The sequence below is a fragment of the Calonectris borealis genome, chromosome 8, assembly GCF_964195595.1.
Source record: "Calonectris borealis chromosome 8, bCalBor7.hap1.2, whole genome shotgun sequence".
Lineage (NCBI taxonomy): Eukaryota > Metazoa > Chordata > Aves > Procellariiformes > Procellariidae > Calonectris > Calonectris borealis.
This window is the reverse complement of record NC_134319.1, coordinates 33,669,839-33,694,512: the sequence shown is the minus strand read 5'-3', so window position 1 is coordinate 33,694,512 and position 24,674 is coordinate 33,669,839. Positions and strand designations below refer to the sequence as shown.

Below are 24,674 nucleotides of genomic sequence, written 5' to 3'. Positions count from 1 at the left end.
GGCGTGCCGGGGCGTGGCGAGTGGGCGTGGCGCGGCGGCGGCGGGCGGGGGAGCGATGCGCTCCGCGGCCTCACGGGCGGGAATTTTCTTCCGGGGTGCGGCCCGCTCGGGGGGTTTCGCTTCCGGGACGGTGCTGCGGGCCCTTCCCACCCCCGCCAGGTAGGTACCGGCGCGGCGCGGGCCCGGCGGGCCGGGCAGGGCGGGGCGGGGCGGGGCGGGGTGGGGCGGGGGGAGGCCCGGGCCCGCCCCGCCCGTGAGGCGCCGTCACGCCCGCGGGGGCCGGCGCAGGGGGCCGGGGAGCGCGGCCGCGCCCCGCCGCCGCCCCTCCTCCCCTCAGGGCCGCGGGGCGGGGGCCGCCGGGCCCGCTCCCCTCAGCTCCGCGGGGCCTCCGCCGGCCGGGCCCGTCCTTCCCTGGAGGCCCGGCGGCCGCCGGCCGGCGGGTGCGTTGTCAGCCCCACGGGCGGGACGGCGAGGGGGTGATTGAGCTCTCGGGGTGACGGGAGGGCGGATTTCGGTCCGCCTTCTCCACGCACCCCCGGGTTCGGGTCTTCAGGCGCCTCTCTGCAGCTGTCAGGGCTGAAAATTAACCGTAATCGCCTGGCGCCGGGAGCGAAGGCCTGGAGTCATCGCTTACGGGCGATTTAGTGGGGAATAAACCCAGCGCCGTTAAATTTGCTCTTTTAGCTGAGGCGGGGAAGGACGGGAAAGGCAGCATCTCTCATCTCAATTTAGAATTGCTATTGGTTTGATCTCTGTAAGGTCCCATTGTAATTTGAAAGTCATCAAGTTGCCCACTCGTGGTAAATCTCAGCCCCAAAAGCCGAGGGTTTTCAGTTCCACCTCCTCTAAACAGCTCCCCAGCTTGACAGTTTTCTGACAAGGGATATGTTCAGACTGAGCGTCATCTGCTGCAGACGGTCTGTCCCGGCTTTGTACCAGGGCCTGATGGATCGAGAATTTCTCCTGGTCTTGGTAGTTGCCTCACCGGCTGAACGACATTTTCTGAGATAAGTAAGTCCAAGTCTCAGCTGGTGACACTTTAAATTGTATTAAAAAGAGATAAGTGTCTCAATATGTTCTCTGTAAAGAGCACTGCTCAGCGGGAGATCCCGCTTATCCTGCAGGTAAAGGCTGAGATGATGAACGTGTAGTCTCGTGCCAGGAAAGGCACAAACCGAGATGTCATTGCGCTGCCGGCTGAGGTGCGGAAGCTTATGATAAACTCCTTACCCGGGAGGAACAGAAATCGTCTTCTGACAAGGGTAGTTTGAACCAAAAAGAAAGATTCCCCCTCGCCAGCCTCTGACTCAGGTTGTCCCCAAAGCGTATCATAAAATGCTGCTTCCTCGATACTGAAGTAAATGAAGCCACGTGGGTCCTTCTGCCATCAGCGGCAGGTGGATTTTTCCCTGCCTTCGGAGCAGGACCTCGCAAATAGTTTTTCGGGCTCCCCTGGGAGCAACTGACTCCTGACCGGGGCCGTACAGAGCCACACTCAGCAGTAAACATCTGATTATTTTTTTTTCCCCTCTCTTTCTGTACGTCCCCAGCTGACCCCCTGAGAAACGAACGGTCGGCCTCTGCCTCCAGCCTCGCCGCCCTGCTGGAGCCTACCTGGCCGCTCGCTGCCTCCGCAGGGGTGTTCCACCTCGCAAAGGGTGCCCGTGCGCCTTGCCTTTGCTTGCCTTCCTTAAGAGAAGGCTTTGGGGTTTATTGCTTTAGAAGCCGGTGGTTTGGGAACGTTGTGAGATTACAGGCTCCCCGATCCTGTTAACATTTGCACATGCTCGATGTGATTTCGGCTGCGTGAGTGTTCCTAATGGTATAAGTGAGATGCCTCGTTTGAGGAAAACCTTGTGTGTGTTTAAATGCGGCAGGGTTAGTGCCAGAGATACCAGCCCCGTGAGAGAGGAAATGACTTATTCAGGTTATTTGCACTTCCATTTTTTATTTTAACGACCATCGGTACAACACAAACACTGAGCAGACAGCGGGGAAAGGTCAGTTTTGATAAGATGCAGTGTTTCTCTGTGGTTTGGGGTGGGACATCATGTAATGGTTAGCTAATCCTGCTCCAGCAAAACAAAGAATGATGAAGCTTGACGTTCTTGATTGTGCTCGGGAGAACCCAATTCCTCCATGCTACTTTTCTTTTTCTTTTCTTTTTTGCTTCTCAAGGGGAAGGGGGCGAAAAGTTTTCAGACCTTCTTACTACATCAGAAGAAAAAAGGAAAACAACAAGATACCACCCCCGTTTCCTCCCCTTTGCATGTTACTCGTAACGTTACAGGTAAGACGTCGGATTTTCTATTTCGCCTTGTTTTGTGCGTTTGAAGTTCTGCTCTTAACGCTGTGTTGACGCAGACCTGTGCGCTATAGTTCCTTGATTTTTGCGGGTTTTATTGCTTTCTTCTAAAGACAGGGGAAGGGGGGGGAAGAAGCCTTAAGACGTGGCGCTGTTAAGCTGCACCTTGTGAAGTTTTGTGCACCCCTGGTCTCACCTACCCCAGAGACAGGCAGCCGTCCGGCCATTTAGTAATCTCTGCACGACCTCCCAAGATTGACAGGCTGTCCTGCAGCTTCAGGTTTAGTAACATATTTTGCCAAGTTTGCACAAAATCTGTTTGGGCATAGGAACATGCGCTATCCTGCAGCGTTCGTAAATTTAAAAAAAACCCAAGTCCTTCAAAGGCACGTGTGCTTTCCTGTGTGCTAGTCCCTTCAATTCTGAGATTTCTCGGAGGAGGCGTTATGAGCCTGGGTATTCCCGGCCTGCCTGAAATTGTTTTGATATCTGCAGCACTCTGCTTAATCGACACTTCAGATGCCATCCAGCTTGGAAGCTGTTCATGCCACAAGTGGTCTTTAATAACTTATTTACTTTCCCTTTTTTTTTTTTTTCTTTTTGGGAGAGTTTACGTCTAATTTTGGATCATTTCGAATTTTTACCATATATGGTCAGGGCTCCTTTTCAAACTTTGCCAAAATGAAATGTGATGATTATAGAAAAATGAATTATGGAAGGGAAACTAGGAGAGCTAGTTTGTTAATCCCCATTGTTCATGAGTTGTCTTTTGCTGTATGCAGTATCTCAAACCACACAAACGTCAGCTTCTTTTGCCAGGCAGTCACTTGTGCCCAGCGGATGGTCTGATAAGCTGGTGTTTAGAACCGGATTCTGTTCTTTTTCCTTCACCGGCCTGTTGTATGTTTGCTGCCATGTGTCAGAAACGCCACATAGGATGAATATCTTGGGTTTAACGATGTACTTAAGATGCCTTGAGGTCAAACGTGTGCTGGTCAGCTTTTGAAAAGTCTCTGAGGAGGATTTAGGTCCCGGCGTCTCCTTCCTGGTTCCTGTTCTACAACGGAGGGATAACAATATTACTTTCCCCTTTTCAAAGTGCTTAGAAGGTACAAGTGCTAAGTATTTTAATCCATTATGCAATCAGTTGTCTATTTTTAGTACCTGAACCGTTTTTAATGTTCTTTTTACAGTGCAAATGTGCTTTTATTGAGGCTGACAGAACAAACTGTTTCGAGCACTTAAGCCACAGGGAATGGGGAATGGGGATCTGTCGGGGACTGTTTTAACGTAACTCTTGTGAAGGGTGGTGTACAGCACATAAAGATCAGAGGACTGCTGCGAGGCGCTTGTAAATTAAATGGTGAGAGACTTCTCTAAAAATCCCAGTATTTCAAACTGCATGAAAGTAGGTGAAAAATGTTTTAAATGCAAATGATAGCCTAGCTCTGTTAACCATGGCTTTTTTTCCCCCTTTCCAGTAGGGTTGTGCACCTGCAACTGGGACAGCCATGGAGAAGAGTGGGAACATTCAGCTGGAGATTCCTGACTTCAGTAACTCTGTCCTGAGCCACCTGAATCAGTTACGCATGCAGGGTCGCCTGTGTGACATCGTGGTCAACGTGCAGGGGCAAGCTTTCCGCGCTCACAAGGTCGTGCTGGCTGCCAGCTCGCCCTACTTCCGCGACCACATGTCCTTGAACGAAATGAGCACCGTTTCCATTTCTGTCATCAAGAACCCTTCCGTTTTCGAGCAGCTCCTTTCCTTTTGTTACACCGGTAGGATATGTCTGCAGCTGGCTGACATCATCAGTTACCTAACGGCCGCCAGTTTCTTGCAGATGCAGCACATCATAGACAAATGCACGCAGATTCTTGAGGGAATTCATTTCAAAATTAACGTGGCAGAGGTGGAAGCGGAATTGAGCCAGACCAGGACAAAGCATCAGGAGAGACCACCGGAGTCTCACCGGGTGACGCCAAATCTAAACCGTTCTCTGAGCCCGCGTCACAACACCCCGAAGGGGAGTCGCCTGGGCCAGGTTAGCACAGTGCTGGACATTCGGGAGCTCAGCCCGCCCGAGGAGTCCACCAGCCCCCAGATAATTGAGCAGAGTTCGGACGTGGAAAGCAGGGAGCCCATACTACGGATTAACAGAGCGGGACAGTGGTACGTTGAGACGGGAATGGGAGACCACGGGGGACGGAATGACGACGACCTCCGGGTGCTGGGAGGAGTACGCATTAAAACGGAGAACCTGGAGGAGTGGCTCGGGGCAGAGCATCAGCCGTCGGGAGAAGACGGGAGCAGCGCGGAGGAGGTCACCGCTATGGTGATCGACACCACGGGCCACGGATCGATGGGCCAAGAGGCTTACGTGTTAGGGTCCTCCGGGGCCAAAGTGGTCAGGCCAACCAGCAGTGAGATTGACAGGTGAGTTTTCTTTAACTTAATTACTGATCTTGGCTCTAAGAGGAGATTGTGCAAGATTTTCACTTGGCTGGGTTGGTCGCTTTGGAACGTTTCCCCCTTATATTTCCTGTGGCCATGAAGCATAAGCGCTGAAGGAAGCTTTTGGTGGTGTTCGAAAGTGTATCCAGTTTGGGTTATAGTATTTTGTCTGGGTAGTGATCAGACCAGGACCTCCAGGTACAGGCTAGCTTGGGAAATTAATTAGTGGCACTTAGAGATGTATAGGTTGGAATCTACCTCTCGGTGTATAGCTGAGGTGAGGTTTTTGTCTAAAGAAGATATTGCAGTTCAGTCTCCGTAGATATCGTGCTCAGCATCGGAATTAACGAGGTCACATACAGTATGTGTTACGCAAAGTGTCATTGCAATGATGCCTTCTGGCCTGAAAATCTGGGGGTGGTTCTGTTTGAGAAACAAGCCGGTCACCAGCTGTAGGTCAAGAAGAAATTTTCTTCCTGGTGGTCTGGGACAGCAGTGGGTCATGGGTTTACACCTTCTGAAGCAGTTGAAGTGGGGAGCTCCTCGACCTCCGCTGTTGTTTTGATTTATATGAAAGAGCAGAAAGCCTGTATTGAAAATAAGTGGTGAAATCTGCTGTGTTTTGATTCTCCATCCATCTGCTTCCCCTCCGTTCCTGCATTTGTTTTCTTGCCATTAGCTCAGACCAAAGAACGGATCTCGTAAAGGACAGATCTGTTGTGTTTGGGGGGGTTATATTCGTGGGGTTTCCCTTCACATCTGCCTCTCTTTTCTTCTAGCTCAATCCTTCTGGTCCCCTGGGGGAACAGCTACCTGGAAGCAGTGGATATTCTGTCACTTGTCGCTTAATAAATCAATCAGTGGGAATGATCTTGAGCTGGCCCTTGGGAGAGGGATCCTTTCCTAGTTCCTTAACTTTTTTCCACGGATCAGCTAGCCTCAAGCATCTCTTTTTGCACAGCACTCAATATCCACAGTTTCCTACCCGGAGTCCATCACATCGCTTTTGTTTCACACTTGAAAGGGGGAGGAGGGTGAGGGTGGTGAATGAGAGGTGCCCTTAGAGAAATGGTTTCTTTTCCTGTCGTACAGTTCCCGAGTCACTGGGCCCATATCGGTTTACTTGCGATAGCAACCGAGAAGCTCTCTGTTACTGAACTGGAAGCCAAATGACTCAGTTTTATTTTTCAGATGTTAAGACTGAAACCACAGACCAGTATGACTTGGTTTTTCCTTTATACTTGCGCTGTTCCGCCTCCTGTGTGTTAGCTGGTGAGGATGAAGAGATGCTATACAGGTGCCTCTATTGCTCACCCGTTGTTCTAAACACCGTAGTGACCTGATGCCCATTAAAAACTCCGTTTACACTCTTCCCCCACCCCACAGATTTAGCCCTTCTGGCAGCATGGTTGCTGTGACTGAGCGGTACAGATCAAAAAGCGAGTCTCCCGGGCGGATGGATGAGCCCAAGCAGCCCAGTTCCCAGGTAGGCAGATCAAGCAGTTTGCAAGTAAATGTTGGCATTGAAGGTGAAGGGGACTGTGCGGTGATGAAGTATGCAATATTTTATATTTGCAAGAAATACTGTTTGTGAAACAAAGACCTTTTACTGTTGCAAAGGGTTTAGTTGCTCCCACTGAGAACGTATGCTGTCGGTATATGATTTAAAACTGATTTTGGCTGTCGTCTGGGATTTTGGCCAGATACCTGGAAAACATGAGGAGTTTATCTCGTTATCTGAAGGCATAAATATCAACCCTTTTTCTGGGCAGGCCACCAACTCCTAAGGAGAAACCCCGTTTGCCTGGAGAGTTGAATCTGCCCTAAAACACTGACAGCAAATGCCTGAGCTGAGGGAGGAGGTGTTAGTTGGCTTCTGTGGAAGACTGAGGGGTGACAACAGCTGAACCGTTCCACCCGAGTGCCAAAACCATTCCAAAAAGCCCTCCAGGCGCTACACCAGTAAACCTCTAGGGTGGAGTGTCAAAGGGCTGTGGATTTGTACAGAGGTCTCTGTCTCGTCCCCAAGGGACTGTGTTGCATAGCAGAATTTGCAACATAAAGTAGCTCCGACTCCTCTGCTTTCTTGGGGTATGGGCACAGTTTTGGGGCAGGAGGGAGAGATACGCAGAAATATGGGAGGGCAATGGGCTATAGGGTGCAGCAAGGTGGGGCACGGTGGTAATACCTGTGCCTAATCATTTTGATCTGATTTTTTTGTTGCATACAGTCAGTATCGCAGTGGCATTATAATGCAAATGTATCGCCCAGCACTGTATAGAATGACTCTTGCGTGCCTGGCAGATAAATAATGTGTCAGTTTGTAATCAAATGGCTTTGCTGGAGGCAGGTGAGGAGGACTGCTTTGCCCTTGAGTAAGACCAAGTGAAGCAAGGGGAAAAAAAATCATGATTGCTGTCTGCTAACTCTGTAATACACTTCCATAAAACAAAAGATATCTTTTTGTTCCTATTTTGCCAAAGCTTTGTTTTGTGTCCTCAGAATACATCTAGAAAATTTCAGGTCAAACTAACCCTCTAGGGCAAATGCGACATACAAAGCAATTTTAGTTCTACATACAGAAAAGCTGCTATTATTTCTCCATCATGAGATGGCCTCAAACGTAAAACCGCAGGCTACCACGTACACGGGGAAGTATCATCACCTTCCGCTCTTCTGGTATTGCCATATCGATGCTAAAATTAGCCTGCCCGTGATCCCTGCTTAGTGGCAGTGGTAGAGTGGAAAGAAAGTCCCATCGCTTTGTGCATCTCTTTTAGTCCCGAGCAGCCTACCAGTGCTCGTACAGCCGGATTCAACGGCACAGTTAGGCTGCTGCTTGCGCGGGCACAGCCCTGGCTGCCGGAGGAGAGGCCCTCCTGCCGTTACGCTAGTTGCTTGTCTGCGTTTGGCATCATCGGGACACGGCGTTGAGACTTGGGAGTGCAGATACTGCATCCTCCATCACGGAGGCATTCAGGAGACTGTCTGTTTGTGCTCGTTCTGGATATGATAGCCAGAAGCGGCTGTCGTAGAGCCTGAGCTTGCGGTTCAGGGTTACCCTTGGCTATTTGTCTTTCTGGCTTCAGAAAATAACGAGGAGCCAGCTAGTCCGTGCTGTGTGACACGGGCCAGGTGTGCTAGCTGGCTGTGCTGCAGATCCTCCCCTGCAATGCCGCAGGGCTGGGATGGGTTACACAGCCATTTAGGCAAACATGATTCGTTATAAAATGAATCCTGAACGACACCTGAATAAATACCTGTGTAAAGTGACACCCGAAGAGTTTCAGATACGATTTGTAGTTTATTCCACCTTTGTTTTACTGCAAGCTCATCAATTGGCTTTTTTTTTTTAACCTTTAGTAAGTAAAACAGAAGGCGGTATACAGTATTTTCATCAAACTGGCCCAAGTTTTAAAAAAAGTAACACGTATTGACACCTTTGATCCACAACTCAATCGGTGGCTAAGTGCCCTCCTGACAAGGGCTGTCTTTTCCTCCCCGGATCTAGCAAATGACTTGGCACAAGGGGCCGCCATCGCAGAGGTTTCTAATTGATTGCTCATTTGTCTTCAGCCCCAAGGCTCCGGTTAAGCACTTAAATGTGTGCTTGAGGTTGAAGACATTAGTGCTGGTGATTTCGAGGTTTGGCACATGCTTCTGTGCTTTACTGGCTGGACTGGGGCCTGATCTTCTTTCCTGCAGTTTGTTTCAGGCTGCTTGTAATTTAAATCTCTGTTGCTTCCTTCGCAGGGGGAGGAATCGGCCATTCTTGGAGTGAGCGGTTATGTGGAATATCTCCGGGAGCAGGAGGTTTCAGAGCGCTGGTTCCGGTACAACCCACGGCTTACTTGTATTTACTGCGCCAAATCCTTCAACCAGAAAGGCAGCCTGGACCGGCACATGCGTCTCCACATGGGCATCACGCCTTTTGTCTGCCGCATGTGCGGGAAGAAGTACACCCGCAAGGATCAGCTGGAGTATCACATCCGCAAGCACACAGGCAACAAGCCCTTTCATTGCCACGTCTGCGGCAAAAGCTTCCCTTTCCAGGCCATCCTCAACCAGCACTTTCGCAAGAACCACCCTGGCTGTATGCCTCTGGAGGGGCCTCACAGCATCTCCCCTGAGACCACCGTCACGTCTCGGGGCCAGGCGGAGGAAGAATCTCCTCCGCAGGAGGAGGCTGTCGCTGTGGTGGAGACGGCACAGGGATCTGTGTCCACGACTGGGCCAGATTGAAACACGGCTGCAGAGTCTGGGGAGAAAGGACCGTCTTCCCGTTTTTGGCTCTAAAGAGTCAGCACCAACCTGGCAGGCTGGTACTGTAATTAGTGCAATGCCACCACTGGACAGTAAGAAGCTCCCAAGATGTTGCCAAAATAGAAAAATCTTTCTCTCTCTCTCTTTCTCTCTCTCACACACCCACACACACACACGTAGAGTGTTAAACGTTTTTCTCCCTTATTCCTCCTCCTCTTGGAGAAAAACAAAACAACTGTGTCAATCAACTTCTTATTCAGGGATCGACAGGATTTTAAATTTTTTTAATGTTCCGTAGTGATCTGGGACGAGCAGTCATTTGTATTTCTCGACAGCGTTTTGGCCCAGCGGCTAGGTCCCGCCGGCCGTCAGCCGTGCAGACCCGGCGAGCCTAGCGTGCGGGGCTGCTCCTCGCCATATCTGCTGGTCCAGCTCAAGGGGAAAGCAGGGGCGAGGTGCCGTTGCCTTCCTCCATTCCCCAGGTAGTTGCCACGTTAAAGAAAACAAAAAGACTGTCCTGGTGGAACCTGCCTTGCCCGAGTGTATTTATCCCTGTCTTATTTTTGGTGTGTCTCTTTTTACCTTTTTACTTAAACTATTATTTTAGGGCTTTTGGCTTGCCCCTTCCAGGCGTGCGGCCTCAACGCCCCTTGTTAAAAGCGGGCACGGCTGTAAAGCGGTATTCTAGAGGCCGGCCAAGTTTGAAGCGCTTCGGCTACTGAAAGTGAAATTTAGCAGCTGTGAGGTTTGCATTAGACGCTGATGCGTTGGGAGAAGGGTTGGAGGGGTCTTTCGGAGGAGGTTGTCCTTTGCTGTTGCTGATCTGGAGTTCAGAGCACTCTGACGTCCTGACCAGTGCGCTGGCGTGCTTCAGGTGTTGCTGAGCGTTAGGAGGAGTTTTTCTGGACTGGCTGAATTGCGGAGTTAGAGGCTGGCTACCAAAGTCGTCCTTCACCCCTACTCCCCCCTCGATCTTTTATAACAGCAATATGGTATACTGAAATACTATCGTCCCAGCCGAGCAATTGTGGGTGGTTGCTTTTAAACGTGTTTCTACAAACTAGTTGTTTGATAACTTTTTTATCAATGAAATGCAAAAAGAAAAGAAAACCCTACTTTATTTCCTCGTAACGGTTCAGGAAACTTAAAAGTGAATGGTTCCTAGAGCAATCACAACTCTGTCCCCTTGCATGGACTTAAACTTTTGTATTCTAAGCAGCTCTGATGTTTAGAGCAAGTTAAGCAAACCCGGAGAGACATGCCTGCGTTGTGTATTGTAGGTGTTTGCACGTGCTTACGTGTTTCATAAACGGAAAAGCATGGGACAGGTAGATAAGTGCAAATATCTTGACATCTTTTGAAGAAGTCTTTTAAAAAATATGCAATACTTTAAGAGTTTTCTCTGGTTCTGATGCCGAGTTGTTCATGGTGGAGGGGGAAAATGAACGACAGGTTGCGCAGATTGGGTTTGGGAGAGGACGTTTGGTTGAAGGAGTTCTCTTGAGGATGTGTGACGTGTACAATAAGGCAGGATGAAGTTCTGATCCTTAAGGTGATGAGAGGAACAGTGAGACATTGAAAAAGGAATACACTTCATCTTGCCTTGGCAAAGCAAGCCGGGCAAGTTAGAGCGTGGGCTTGGCGGGCAGGAGACTTACCAAGTAAAAATAAAGCTTGCCCCGCAGTCTGACTGCACAATTTTGGGCGCATGGAAACATCTCCAGCCCTCGCTTTCCCCACCTGCAAATTGGGACTCGGAATCATTTTCCTGCCCCTTTAGAGGGAAGAATTTGGAGAAGGGTGATGTATTCTTGCCTCGCTTTATATATTTTTCTCTTTTATAAGTGAGGGGTCTCACTGTTCCTCCCATGTCTCTCTCAAAAAGCAGACGTGGCTCTAATGGTTTTTGTGTGTGTGTGGGGAAGGGAAGGGCTTGGTGCCGGGATCACGTGTAACGGGGATGTGCTCTAAGAGAGGAACCTTTGCAGGTGTTCTGAGCCGGGCACCTGCAAAGTACAATGTCATTGACCATTTCAAACAGGAAAACTGATGTTTCACCTCCGTTTTCCTTCTGTCCCTTCTTCCTCCTCTCCTGTCAAGTGCATCGTCACACAGCGAATGATTTTCTAAGCGGCCACCTGAGGGACCAGACCCATTGGGTTTCCTGTCGAAGGTCAAACAGGATTGTACCGAAACAGTAAGGTTGCCAGAGAGCAGTTGCAGAAGACGAGAGATAAGAGGGTGGCTAAGGTAGGTTTCGTTGCAATCGAGGTGTGGGGAGGAGCGGAGATGTGCAGAGTATGCTGCTTTAGTCATAGCTTTTGAAGTTACCAAAAATCAAAAAGAAAAAAGTTAAAAACTTTGAAATCCTATCCTGTTCACACTAGAGAGCATCAAAAGTTACTTTTAGTTGCTTAGAAGATTTTTAAGTGTTTTAAAATAGAACTTTTAAAAGAATACTACCAAACTATAAAAACATAAAATTATTTATATACATATATTATATATAAATATAGTGGGAAAGTTTCCCTGCTAAGCTTGCTGTGAAGAGAAGGGTGAAGGTGCAGTAACTGCTATGCAAGCAACATTTTTCTGAAACAGATGGCAACCGATCCATCAAAGCGTAGTGATGAAGGGCTGACATAAAATGGTGAATGCCTTTATTCGTACGGCATAGCTGTGAGTTTCCTGAGCAGGTTTTTGTTTTACTGTATCGATACTGTGAACGGAGGAGCATCCTAACAGTCCAGGATGCCAGCGGTGCGTCCTGTTTTGCTGATTCACTACTTTCAATTGGCCTGGTGAAAACCGTGAAATTGGTCCTTCACATCGTACTGGGCTAGTCTGAAAACAAAGCTTGTGAAAGGTTTTTATTTTTTCCTCTTTTATGTCTTTTTTTTTTTTTTTTTTGTTTGGTGCAGAGGTTGCCACTGTATAAAGGATCATTTCTGATTGCATGCAAAAGAGCCAATATTCTTGCCCGGGCCTCGCTGAGGTGAAGTTTATAGCTTGTAGCTAGAGTCAGTATAAGGTATGGTAGTGGGAATCATTTTAATATTATTTCTGTACATTTAATGGATGTGTATGTGTATGTATGTGTAGGAATCATGGTGTCTCTGATGTTTTCTCGAACAGCGCTGAAAGCAGTTTAGGCCCATCCGCACTAGAAGATGGAACCAGTTCAGAGGAATTGTTTATTAAACTTTTCTTTCAGTGGTTGACTTCTTCAGTGCAGATAAGGCCAAGGTTCGAGAAAAAAGGGGTTGGAGGTCGTATACGGTATGGAAAAACCTCATGTGAATTTTCCAGCAGTGGTGTAGCTACTTGGAGCTGCTTTCCGTAACAGAATGATACCATCTTTCATTGCCTCTCCGTTGGCAAACCGTGCAGCTCTTCACGGTTGCACCGAAGCTGTGGAGAATCAGATGCCAACTTTCCAAGTGCCAATGCTTCTGCGATGGGTTGAGGCACGGCTTTGCATTTCCACATCTAGCTGCAGCTTTTTCCCCTCTGCCAAAACTGTGATTTCAACTGTGATTTAAGGAGGATGTGAAGAGAACTCTGTCATATTTTAATACCTCTGTACGTAACATTTCTGTCCGCTTCCGATTTAGGGCTTACTAACCCATTTGTTTGCTTGCCTCAGGCAGCAGGGGGAACACACTCTATTTCTGCAGTTTTCTTTCTCGGAGGGGGAACACATTTCTTAGTTCTTTGCTGCGGCAAAGAAACCTTCCAAATGTGAAGTGTTGCGGTTATCTCCTTGAGCCTGCAGAAAGCCCCGGTGCCAAGTCACAGCAGCGTGACGTGACGGTTGCCGTGGCCGTTCCCTGCTGCTGCCAGGTTCCCTGTGAATAGCTGTGAAAATAACAAGAATTGTGTTAATACTGTGCTGCTGCTTTGGGGAAAAGCGAAACCTCTTCCTCGTGGGAGGATGACCGATGTGAAGCTGGGGAAGGGAAAAAGCAGAAGGTCTTTTTGCTCTCTTGCCACAGGAGTATGTGCAAGCAAACCGTGCTTCTTATTTCCAGCAGCTAGACAGAGAGGGATGAATGAGGAGGCTTTATGAAATGTGTATTTATAACAGGAGGCTGAGAACACACTTAGAGCCGCTTAATAAGATCCAGGGATATCAGCCTGGTAAGAGTCAGAGCAGCCGATGCAGCCGGGCAATCCCTCGCTTGTCCTCCCAGCATTGTCCAGCCACCGGGTTCAGTCCTTTGACTTACCTACATCTTCTTTACAATATTTGCAAGCTGTGATCTGTGTAATTTAACTTTCAGAAGTTTGGGTGGCTGAAGGGCAGGAAGAATAGAAAGCGTTTTGTGTCTCTGCTGCTGTTTTAAATCCAGCCGAGGTCAGTAACGACTGACCCTGTCCCCATCTGACAGCTATTCAGAGCTGGAATTGCATTTGGAACAAACTGCGATCTTGCTGAAAAGCGTAGCGGGGCAGGCTTGGTGGGGAGGGCACGGAGCCAGGATTTCAGCCCTCTGTGAGATCAAAGTTGAAATATATTGAGAGGACAGATCTCCCTACATGTCCTGCTCTTGTTTTGTGACAGCTAGGTGACTTTGTTTTCCAGGGCAGGCTGTCCCACGCCTCTACGCAGTAATAATTTCACTTAAAAGCGTGATGCCCCGTTCGATAAACGATTCTAAGCAGTCCGGTCTTCGAGCAGAGTCCTTTTGTCACCTTTGGGTAGTTCAACCCTAACGATGCATTTGCAAGAGCAGAGTTGTAGCTTTTATTTGCTGCTGACTTCATCCCTCCTGCAGAACCCAATGTATAAATAGAAAGACAGCTGAAAAGGTGCGGTTTATTTGGGTGGAAGGTAGCTTGTGAGGTAGACCGAGTCATGCATCTTTGAAACCAACAAAAATTAGCACCCCTTAAACTTATTATTTAAACTTTATAAAATTCTCCTCTTTGATCCATGACATCCCTGCCAATTTGGCCGTACCAGCACCCAAGCGTTTCTGCAGATTAGTGACACCAGATGCTGTTCTTGCTCTACCGGAAATATTTTGGGGATGGGAGAAGTCAAGGAGCTGTAATTCAGGAAACTTCTAATTTTGGTCAAGGTTTGGGCTCCTGGGAGCTGAGCCCGTAGCCAGGACTGCAGTCAGAAAGTCTGGGGGTCTTTTGATGGAGCTGCCGCTGACCGCCGGCGTAGCCTCGTCTGGCGATAACGATATTCTCAGAGATGAGCATTACTCCTGTCATGAGGTGAGATCCATGCTCAGAGCTTTGACATCTTTGGTGGAAGGTCCTAAAGAGGAGCTAAGTATCTTTATTTTAATCATTGTCATTCAAAGGATATTTTAATATAAAAATACATACATATATATTATGTATGTACATTTTTTTATATATATATATTTGTAACCAAATAAAAGCTAGAACTATGCAAACATTACTGGCTGCTGCTTGAAACTAATGTCTACCAGAACGTTTTGGAATAGAGTAGATTTGGAGTAGATTTGTTGGTTTTTTTGTTTTTAAATAAAATGCAGCAGACCAAAGTTTTGCTGCAGTCAGTCTTACTAAAGGCTTAGGTTATTCCTAATCTGGAACCCACTCAAGTGGGTTATAAAATTGTCTGAAGAGTCCTACCATCTCTAAAATATTTCCATCTGCTGAAAGGCTTTCTTTTGCAAAACATAGGAAAACGCAGAGGCTGGGACTAGGAGAGACTGAATGTGATGTTTGGGGTGATAGTTAGAAGAGAAGTAGAATCAAGGAAGGACTGGGAGCATTTTCTTTTGGACGTAGGATTGAGTTGGCTTCAAGGAATCTTCCTACTTGTGAAAATGCCCGTCGCTGAGACGGAGGCAGCGATCGAAGCATCACCGGGCTGAATTCCGGTGGAGGTTATCGGAAATCTTCCCGCTGAATCTGATGGTACCGGGGTTTAGTCCGCTGGGAGAAATTCCATGTGGTTTCTACCATTTCTTTGTGTCAGATCCGATCTTTGCTTTTAGGATTAACTGAAATATACCCAACTGTAATCTTCAGTGACCTTTGACTTTTTATTCCTGAGGACTGTAGAAAATTCAGGTTTCCTATAACATTATCCTCATCCCAACTGTGAACAAGTTACTACTGCTTCTTATAATTTATTGTCTTTCTGTTCCTGAACGGCTGTGTGATCCAGCTGTTCACCAGCGCCACCTTCCAGTGCTTCATTAGCTTTTATGCACAGGGAATTGTTGCAATGGATAAGTTGACCACGCTAGTTGGAAGAGTAGAAGCCTCTGGAGAATGACTTTTGCTTCCTCTAGCTGTCATTAGGGAGTGCACACACACATACCTGTATATACATATATATGTATACATATATGAAGTGTTTCAATATAAACTCATTTAGCATTATTCTTATTTAATTTATATTTTAATCCAGTTGTAAACCAAAGTATTACAGCTTGTGAAATGATGTGTCTCGGAAATAGGAGGAACCTTTTTAGATGAGAGCTCTGAAAGATCTTTGCTGACAAAAATGCAGATACGAATAAAACTTCGGAACTCGTGCTGGCGAATCCTAGAGATTTGCAGGAAGGAGGATTTAAGACTTACTTGCTGGGTCAAGTCTGCTGGTGGGGAAGCAGTATGGGTTACCGTTTTAAAACACTGTTGTTTGTTTTTTTCCTTATCCAGTATAACTTGGTATTGGAGGAATTGCTACAAGAGCAGTATGGCAGGGCGTCTGATGGAGGTGAGGCGCGTGGTTAAAGCTGAGAGGGCGATGTCAGGTAGCGCTGTGGTCTTCTGGTGTCTTCTCTTCACAGGTCTGGATTGAGGTGTGCTGTGTTCGGCTCTGGGCATCTCGGTACCGCCTTGTCGAACGACCCTGCAGGGAGCCGGTGGGTTGAATGAGCGCTTTAAAAACGTGACTTAGCAGCGTTTCTGCTGCTGGATTTTTCCAGCAGAATCACTTCGGAGTCTCTGCCACCCTGCTGTGCCTGCTGGTCACAAAACCTCTTGAATTGGGATGCTTTCAGGAAGCGTGAGGACTTGCCTACCGGAATGCCTCGAGGAAATCCTCTGCAAGGGAAAATGAGGCAGGAATTTAGGCATGGATTTGCTGTAGATGCTGTAACGTGGATCTAAAGTGATTCCCTATTGTCCTCTGCCTGACCCCTTCCTTATAGATGCAGGGTTTGGATGAATTTTTGTCGACAGGCGTATAAAAGACGGGACAGGCTGTCTCAGTGCTGGCACTGTTCTGCCGGCGTCCCTTTTGGCTTGCTGCGCTATCTAATAAGGGTTGGAGCTGAGAGGTGTTTATTGGGACAGAGTACAGCTGCCACCGGACCCGGTGCTCCTGGGCTTTGGCTCGTCTGTGCTCTCGGATTAAAGCAACCCACGAGGGGGGTTCAGGGCCTTCTGAAGGCTTGGAAATTGCAATGTTTTTCATGGTACTTAACGGTTTTGTAGAAAAACAAGTATGTTCTGGCAAGCCTAGAAATAAAAAGGGAGAAGACAGCAAATCTGAATGCAGTCTGGCACAACTGGGAGCTGGAGAGAGAAGGCCACAAAAACAACCACTAACGTATTTAGTATCTAATTTACAGTTTTAGAAAACAGGCCTTTGCTATTTACTGATGTCTAGAGGTGGTTGGGGTTTTTTTAGTAACTTCTGTGGAGATGCATGTTCTGCTGTCCCCAACAGAAAGAAAAAAATGGGTTCAAAGATAAAATCTTACTGATTTTTCAGTGCCGGGGAGTAATTGCCTTTCCAGGGAATTAGCAAACGCTATGAACAAATTCACCTCTAACCATCTCCCGCGGGCTTGGCAGTGGAGGCTTCCTCTTGCTCTTCTGCTCAGCCCGCACGCTAGAGTCTCTTTTTATAGAGGGTTTCCCTGCGTCCCCTCTATTGAGCAGGGTGACGGTCCACCTACCTTTCTTGATTAAGTTCGTTGAAGACTCCCCAGCAGGATTGGTGCGTACTCAGAGCCCGTGGCGTATCAAGCACTCTGCCAGCTACACGCAGTACAGTTTTTAGCTACTAGATCTGGCAAATATAAAAAGACTGTAAGCTAATCTATTTCTAATTGTAGTCACCAGGTACTGCGGGTTGAGTACAAGACCCCTTCTGCGCCGCACGCTGAACCAGTGCGTAGGAACATCATCCGTCACATCAAATTCCTTTTGATTGAGGCGTCCTGTAAGCAACCTCAGGGCGAAGGTGCTTCAGGAGAAACTGGTCTGATGCCAGTAGCAGGTCCCGTCTGGCTGCTGCGTCAAATAGCAGCTGCTCTGATAAACCAGGCAAGAGAAAAAGGGAAAGCAGGCTCGGGAGAAGAGAGGTACCTTCGACCAAACCCTGGCTGCTAACTGGGCAGAAAAGAATTATTTGATTGAGACAGTGGTCTGTATGTGGAATTTCTGTCATTTTTTGTTCAAATAACTTTTAATACTTTTTTTTTTTTTTTTTTTACAACAAGGTAGCCCTTTCCACTGAAAATTTCCCAAGTTGATTATTAAGTAGCACTGGTGTGAGTAGCTGCATCCAGTGACTCCTCGGTGTTCGGTGGGTTGGCGATGATATGTAAGCCGGAGGCTTTGGGTGAGGGGGTTGTGAATGCCTGCTGCTGGCTGGCTTTCCCTATAACCATTCTGATGGCTTTGGGACACAGACCAAAAATGATTCTTTTTATTTTAAAGCTTTAATTCTTTTCATGGAAATGTTAAAAATCTTAGCTCCCTCCCCAATTATTTTTATGTTCTCTTTAGTTAAATTCTCATCCAGCATCAGTTTGTGGTCTAAGAATAATTTGCATAACACCCATGAGTAGGACTTCATAGGACTTCGCAGATCACAGAAAGTTTAAAACCTGTGGCCGTAGGAGGTGACGTTTGTAACACGGTTTTTATGCTGCTGTAGAAGTTGGGAGGGACGAGGAAGGGTCTTTGCGCAGAGCCGGTCTCTGTCGCGGTGTGGATCGAGTCACTGGGCACCGGTGCCTGCTTGCAGGGGTCTTCGAGATTAGAGGTGCAGATGGGATTTTCTTCGGAGATTTTCCTCGTGGCTTCCCATTGCGTGAGTACTTCAGCTTCTCGCTTCGGTAGCGAACAACAGACTCTGCTGCCTTCAGCGTCAGGAACGCGGTCGGCGTTGAGGCTGTGTGTCGGGAGCCTGGGGGGGGGAATCTTAGGAGGGGAATTGTGCATCTTCGGAACCAAAAGGTTGAACTTGTCAAAGGCTTTTGTGAACGAGGAGTTAAACCTGCGTTCGGCAGGATGGTGGAGCAGGCCTGGGCGTTTGGCTGTTAACGTATATTCAGGTCCTTGTTTTTGCAGGGTGAGATGGGCCATTTCAGAAATCTGGGCAAGGAAAAGTGGTAGCGTTTGAACCCCGTGTTCTCATTCCAGGTTTCCAGCGAGAACCGCACCAGGTATGTCGATGCCTTCGGTGGGGCGGCGGGGGAGCTGCGCAGCATCGTGTTACCTGGCTGGGAGCGTGTATGTGTTACACCGGGGGGTGCTGGGTGCCCCGTGCTAGAGATGACCCAGGTAAATGGGCACCTTTCGGGACCAATAGGATGGTGAAGCGTTCCCAAAAAGTGGTCTGAGCTGCGCCCATCAAGCTTGCAGGGTAGTAGTTTTCTGATGAGCTGGTGAGTAGCGTTGGGAGAGGAGTGGGAGACATTTCACTGTAAACTCCTTGCACAGTGCTTCTGCAAAGCCGCGGGGCTCTGTTGTACCAGCACAGCCCTGCACGAGCCCCCCTGCTCGTCCCCCGCTGCTACGCGCAGCATCGGTGGAGCAGGCCAAGCTGAAACTGTCTCCCTGGAAATAAGAGGGTGTTTCCCTGCAGAACGTGGCGCAGGGAGGGAGGGAGGAAGGGAGGGAGCTGTGGGATTGTGCCCCAGCTAGAGCCCAGGCCTTTTAGCCCCGACCTATTGCCTGTCACCGAGGGAAGGGGCTCGGGTGGGTGCTTTTCTTCTTTGCTAGAGGGAAGCTATCGTGTCTGCTGGAAAAAAAAATGCATGTGGAGTCTGGGGTAATTCTTGCTAGGAAACCAGTTATATTACTGGTTATATTCCAGCAGCAGAATAATTAACAAAATACTTCTTTTCATTAAAAAAATAAGCGTTAATTCTAACCTGGTGACGGTGACCTGTTACATCATCTAGCGTGTGATTCATATCACACCCCTTACAAAGCTGTTTTATTTCCCCACCATAGAATTGGTGGCAAATCTCCCTACAGCTGCAGACCCGTTGTGGTCTGTAAATGGGAAGAGGTCCTTTCCCCATCTGCTGACGAGCGCTGTAAAGGATTCAGCCCACAAAGCGACTGAGAACAGCAGTACCTCAACCATACGGACAGTTTGCTTACGTTAGCCGGAGTTTCTGTAGATAGCCAGAGACACGCCATCTGCTTCTTCCTCGCCTGAGCCATTTGTTGTAGCAGGGAGATCATCTGCAAAGCGCAAACAGAAATAGGGAGGAAAGGAGGTTGGCTTCGCGGGGAGCAGGGAGACACCCGAAATAAGAAGAGGGTTCATCCGTTTTCAGCACTGGCTGCGGCTGTTGGCACAGGAGTTGGGTGGAATAGGTGAAACGACAGCAAAGCGTCATTGGGATGGAGCATGCATGTTGTCTAGCACGTTGTGGACGCTGCAGGCAGGGAAATGCCGGTTGTAGAACCTGCGCGTGTTCGGGAGCGTGCAGGAAACCCGGCTGTCTTGGGAGAGAGGCGTGCAAAGATGCCTGTACCCTGTCCTAAAACGTTAGAGCATCACCATCCTGGAGTATTTCCATCCTGGAGCCGTGAATGGTAACGAAGGAAAATGAGTCAGTCCCTAGTAGAGGCAAATTTGCTGTGCGGGTTTCAGAAACGCCCTTGGAAGGAACTGAAGGGTGGCAAGCGAAGGCTGGGAATGGGTAGTGCCAGACAGATTTCAAAGTGCCATTTTCCGATTGTTAGGTTTTCTAGCATGTGTTTAAGCTGTTGAAGACTGAAGTTTGCTTTTGTTTCAGTACTCTCTCCTTTACCTATGTCATTTCTTCTATTTAAACTCAGCAGCCGAGGGGAGGGTGCAGAGAAGACGGAGCCAAACTCTTCTCCGAGGCGCACAGTGGAAGGAGGAGCAGCGGTAGGCAGAAGTTTATACAAGGGAGATTCAGGTTAGGTATTACAAGACATTTTTTTCACCGTGAGTATAGCCAAACAGTATTGGAACAGGTTGTCCAGAGAGGCTGTGAAACCTCCATCCTGGAGGTACTCCAGACCTGACCGGGCAAGACCCTGAGGGACCTGCTTGAAGTTAGCCCTGCTTTGAGCGGGGAGGCAGGGCTGCGACCCAGAGGCCTCCCCCCCACCCTCCCTTGTTCTGGGCTTCTCTGTCCCTCCCCTGGAGTATAAAATATTGCCCCACCGCGTGCTGCAAATAACAAGGGATGGAGAGTTTTATCCTGCCAGTGCATTTCCAGTTAGGATTTTTTTTTCATTTGTCAGTGATTAATCCGTGAAAGAGCATCTTGCGTGCCACGGTCTGTGAAGTCCAGCTGCTCCCCAAGCGCGAGTGCAGCCTCCAGGTTCCTGTTTCCACTAGGCTATGCCAAGCTGTATTTTTCTTACTTCTTTTTTTAATATTATCATGTAAAAATGGGCAGCTTTAATGGGCTTCCTAGTTCATATCAGTTAAGCTTTTGAAACATATTCAGGTATCTTTTAAATACTGCTGTGTAAGTTCCTTGTTTAATCTGACATATTCTGATTTATTATTTTACTGCAGTTATCTAAGGCAGTACTTTAAAAAAAAAAATCAGTGCATTAATTTTTTGCAGACCGTCAGCTATGTTAAGCCTCCAGCTTTACTTAGTTTTTGTAAATGTAGTTAACCCTCTTCCCTCAGATCTACGGTTAAATGTCTTCATTATTTTTATATTGCAGTGAAGCTTATTTATTTAAACTTTCCCGTTATCTTTGCAGTCAGACCCAATACCATTGGCTATGAAACTGTGAAACTAATTGGAAATGGAAAATGAAGCTAGATGGGTTAGGTTTACTACTGGTTGTAAAATACAGAAAGTAGCAGCATAAAAGAAGAAAAGTGACTCAGTCTGGGGCGGGGGGAGGAATCACAAAACTATGGCTGAGAAGCCTCTTGAAAATGAGTTTTAACCCGATGATGTCACTTCACTGGTTCCCCCTTTGGTCAAGTTCAAAAACTGCATCTTGAGACCGAGAGATGTGTCCGGGGTCCGTTCGTTCATCTGCGTGTCTAGGGCATTGGTTTGATACGGGAGTTTGTGCTCCCGTGATGCTGTTTTCTTAGAGTTTACGTGTCTGAGGAAGCTCTGTGGATTACTGTGAAGCTTTTATTTAATACTTCATTGCGTGTAAATTGGTAACTGAACACAACTCTTGGCTTAGCAGAGGCGAGGGCGGGCGGGGAGGAGGAAGGTGCACGGGTTACGCTGACAAAAGGTGGAGAGGGCAATTCTCCCGATGACAGCTTTGATTTTGGCAAGGGGCGTGAAGCCTCGTCACCCCTGCGGCTGTCCCCTGCCCCACGAGCCGCTTTCAGTCGGCCAGAGTCAAGGTGAATGGGTCCTAAGTTCGCTCCCTAAAAGGACGGGGATGGGGTTTTGTTCAGGCAGGCTGTCATCGGTGCGCGTTGACAGGCTGAGAGCAAACTGGGTCTCTGCGGGAGAGGTTCAGGGAATGGTTGTGTAGGTGGGGCGCAGGTCCTTTTCTCAAGTGTCAGAAGGTTTCCAAGGCCAGGGTTACGCTGTTGGGGGAAGCAGGGTGAATTTGGGAGGGAGAGCAGAATTTTGTCATCCCCTTTGCTTAAGAGTAGTTCCTTTCGGCTCCCCTGAAGTTCTTGCCTGGGCGAGTGACAGCTTCCAGGGCTACATTGTCACAGGGCAAGCGACTGTGAGAAGTATTTTGACGTGAAAAGGGAGTGTTGTCATTCAAACAACGCATGTTTCTTTTGTGTTCGTGTATGTAAAATTGCTGACAGTTAGGACAGGCCAAGGGGTGCGAGAGTAATCCTTTTTGGTGGTAAAACAGGGACTTTCCTGAATAAGCTCTTTTAAAAGCTGAAATTAGGAAGAGAATAATATGCAGCTGTATGTTCTTGCGGTCACGTATTCCTCACCTTGTGCCCCACGCTTACAGGCAGGGTTAGCGAAGGACAAGAGAAGGCTGTACCAGAGGTTAGCTCACAGAAATGAAAGCAAGCTACTCAAAGTACTGCTTTTGTCTGAAAAGGGAAGGGAACGGATGCAGTTTTCCCCTAAGCCTCTGGTATCTTAAACACTCGCTGAAGCTCCCACGAGCTGCGCCCCAGTTGTCTCCGAAGCCACCCTCTGCCCCCTCTTTTCCCCGGCGTCACCCCGTCTTTCCTGTACAACACTGTGAATATGACACCAGTAGCTCTTTTTAACGTTTCTATTAAAACTGCTCAGAGCATGAAATGCTGTCCTACGCTGTCACGCGGTGACGCTGTAGCAGACGAGCTGTGACCGAGAGCCCTGTTCAGCTGAACAATAACCCCCAAACAGGGACACTGATGATCGAGCACTTCCTTGCGGAGCAGTGGAAGGGTATTGTAACGAGAGTTAACAATGTAAGTGGCTTTGTATAGCAATTTGCTACTCAAATTTGATTTCGTAATGAACTAAACTGACAATCAATTTCTAAAATATAAAAGCCTCTTAGAGGGAATAGGCAAGTATGTCTTCAACAGAAAGATTTAACTGGGATAACTTTTAATAAAGAGCACAGGATTTTTTCCTTTTCTTTTTTTTTTTTTTTTTTGAGCAATCACTCCAGAAAGTGAGTTGCGTTAAGCAGCAGCAGATTCACAGGACAGTAACTACCTCTCTCTCTTGGAGTGCTGAGGTTACCACACTACACACTCTATCAGCAAAGCTTTCACTTAAAACAGATTTGTTTTCCTTACCTCTGTGTTTCAGAAATGCAGGTCTGCTCTGTAAAGTGACTCTATGAAAATGGCATCTGGCAGGAGCAGGGGGAAGCCTTTCGGGGTCCACCACCCCTCTTTGCCGCCAGTTTCTCGCTGTGACCCTTGCAGGTTCGCTCTGGGGCTGCGACAGTTCCGGGTGGATTCGTTACTTCACGTATTCAGTGTAATAGCGAACCGTCCCGCGCGGGCCAAAGGCTGCTGCCAGAGCTGCGAGACTGCGGGCTCAAGTTCCTGCACTGGGAAATTAGTTAACGGTGTGGAAGGTAAGAGGAGGATCCATCTCCCTCCTGCCTCCAAGGGAGCAGGCAGCAGTAAAAAAGCAATAAAATTAAAAAAAAAAAAAACAACACTTTTATACGTTGGTCATTAGTCAGCAGATCTGACTCTGCAAATTTATATATATATATACACAAACACATACAGAGAGCAGATCTCTCATGTGAAAAGGTGCCATTTTTTTTCTAAACAGAGTCCCTTTCCAAACTAGAACAGCACTTTAAATAGGTTCCTCTTAGGGGGGAAAAAAAAAAAAAAAGAAAAAAAAAAAAAAGAAAAAAAAAAAAAAAGAAAAACCCTTTACTGAAGAAATGCACTTTAAATCCTAAGATGAGTATGGCTGTTGCTGGCTTTTGACACAGCTGTACAGGTAGGTGGCTTCTTGTCAGCCAGAGCCCCGGAGGGAGCGATGTTGCCAGACCCTCGGCTGCCATCGGCAGCCCGAAAACTACCGCAGCTCTACCTCCCGCTCCCGCAGCCCTCCCGGCCTGGCGCTGCCCCTGCCGACACTACGGACAGGAGTTCCCACCGCAACCGCAAACCTGGTTGCAGCTCAGCCGTGCTGTAGCACTAACAGGACTGGCATGCATCGGCCTGTTAGAATACTTTTGTAATCGGTCAAGAAAAACCCACCCTCGCCTGTAAAGAATATTTAAACCCCGTTTTTAGTAGGTCAGAAGTTACACCCAGTTACGACACAGCAGATGGCCCATCCGCGTGCACAGGGCTGAGCTAAGTTGAAGAAGCAAAGCCACGACGAAGTTGTTGCTGGGGTTGTGGGGTTTTTTTCCATAACGTGGATATGGAGCTCTAGTCAGTTCAGTATTTTTTTTTTTTTTTTTAAATCCAAGTTTGTGTGTCCCACATTGATTCTGCTCTGAGCTGGTTTGCAGAGTAACCATTTGTAAGAAAAATTGTGCTGTCACCTTCAACTGTTGACCTATAAATTAAACTTTTTAGGACAGGTGTCCTAACACTCAAGACTTACTTTCACAGTTAAGAAATTTCCTGCTGTACTAATTATTCTTTTTTTTTTTTTTTAAAAATTTTATTTTTGGTTGCAATCCTTATTTCAAGAAAAAAAAAAAAGTCAGTGTTCACACTAGTCTGCAGTAGGTTGAGGTGTGAGCCTGCTGTGCGTAACTTGTGGATATCGGACTGTTCTTCAGTGATTTTACAAGCTGTTCCCAAGCCGGTCCTCTACCGTCGCTTTCCTTTTCCTCTTCCAGTGGGAGCTGGCAGATAGAAACTCTTTGGAGGGGCCAATGGCGCACAGGGACGGCCAGTGCTGCTGGAGGGGGGGCGGGCAAGGCTGGTAAGAGAACCGGAGCTGGGGAAGGGGGAAATAAAACCAAGGTAGAGGGGACTGTACAATTGCATTGAAAGCAAGTTTAGCAAAAAAGCGCTCTCGTTGGACAGCTTTAAGA

At 47.8% G+C, this 24,674-nt stretch overlaps 1 protein-coding gene across 5 annotated transcripts; it reads left to right on the top strand.

The window, feature by feature from the left end:
* The first annotated feature begins 32 nt into the window (after positions 1-32).
* On the top strand, positions 33-23,234 carry ZBTB37 (zinc finger and BTB domain containing 37). Of its 5 annotated transcripts, XR_012674578.1 has the most exons (6): positions 33-159; positions 2,179-2,290; positions 3,790-4,739; positions 6,144-6,243; positions 8,511-20,297; positions 20,440-23,234. XR_012674578.1 is itself a non-coding variant. In XM_075156919.1 (5 exons), exons 1-5 carry the CDS (start codon positions 56-58, stop codon positions 8,997-8,999), a joined length of 1,755 nt encoding a protein of 584 aa, XP_075013020.1. In that variant the 5' UTR covers positions 33-55; the 3' UTR covers positions 9,000-23,234. The 5 variants fall into 5 exon arrangements, 4 of the variants coding, with proteins under 4 accessions (XP_075013020.1, XP_075013021.1, XP_075013022.1 ...); XM_075156919.1 differs by having other exon boundaries at positions 8,511-23,234; XM_075156920.1 differs by having other exon boundaries at positions 100-159; positions 3,787-4,739; positions 8,511-23,234.
* The last annotated feature ends 1,440 nt before the right edge of the window (positions 23,235-24,674 follow it).

What these genes read in the sequence shown, in the direction of transcription:
- ZBTB37 (XM_075156919.1), top strand. Translation starts at nt 56, where the DNA reads ATGCGCTCCGCGGCCTCACGGGCGGGAATTTTCTTCCGGGGTGCGGCC. An exon ending in GCCCTTCCCACCCCCGCCAG is followed by an intron (nt 160 to 2,178) that starts GTAGGTACCGGC and finishes TTGCTTCTCAAG; the next exon opens with GGGAAGGGGGCGAAAAGTTT. An exon ending in TGTTACTCGTAACGTTACAG is followed by an intron (nt 2,291 to 3,789) that starts GTAAGACGTCGG and finishes CCTTTCCAGTAG; the next exon opens with GGTTGTGCACCTGCAACTGG.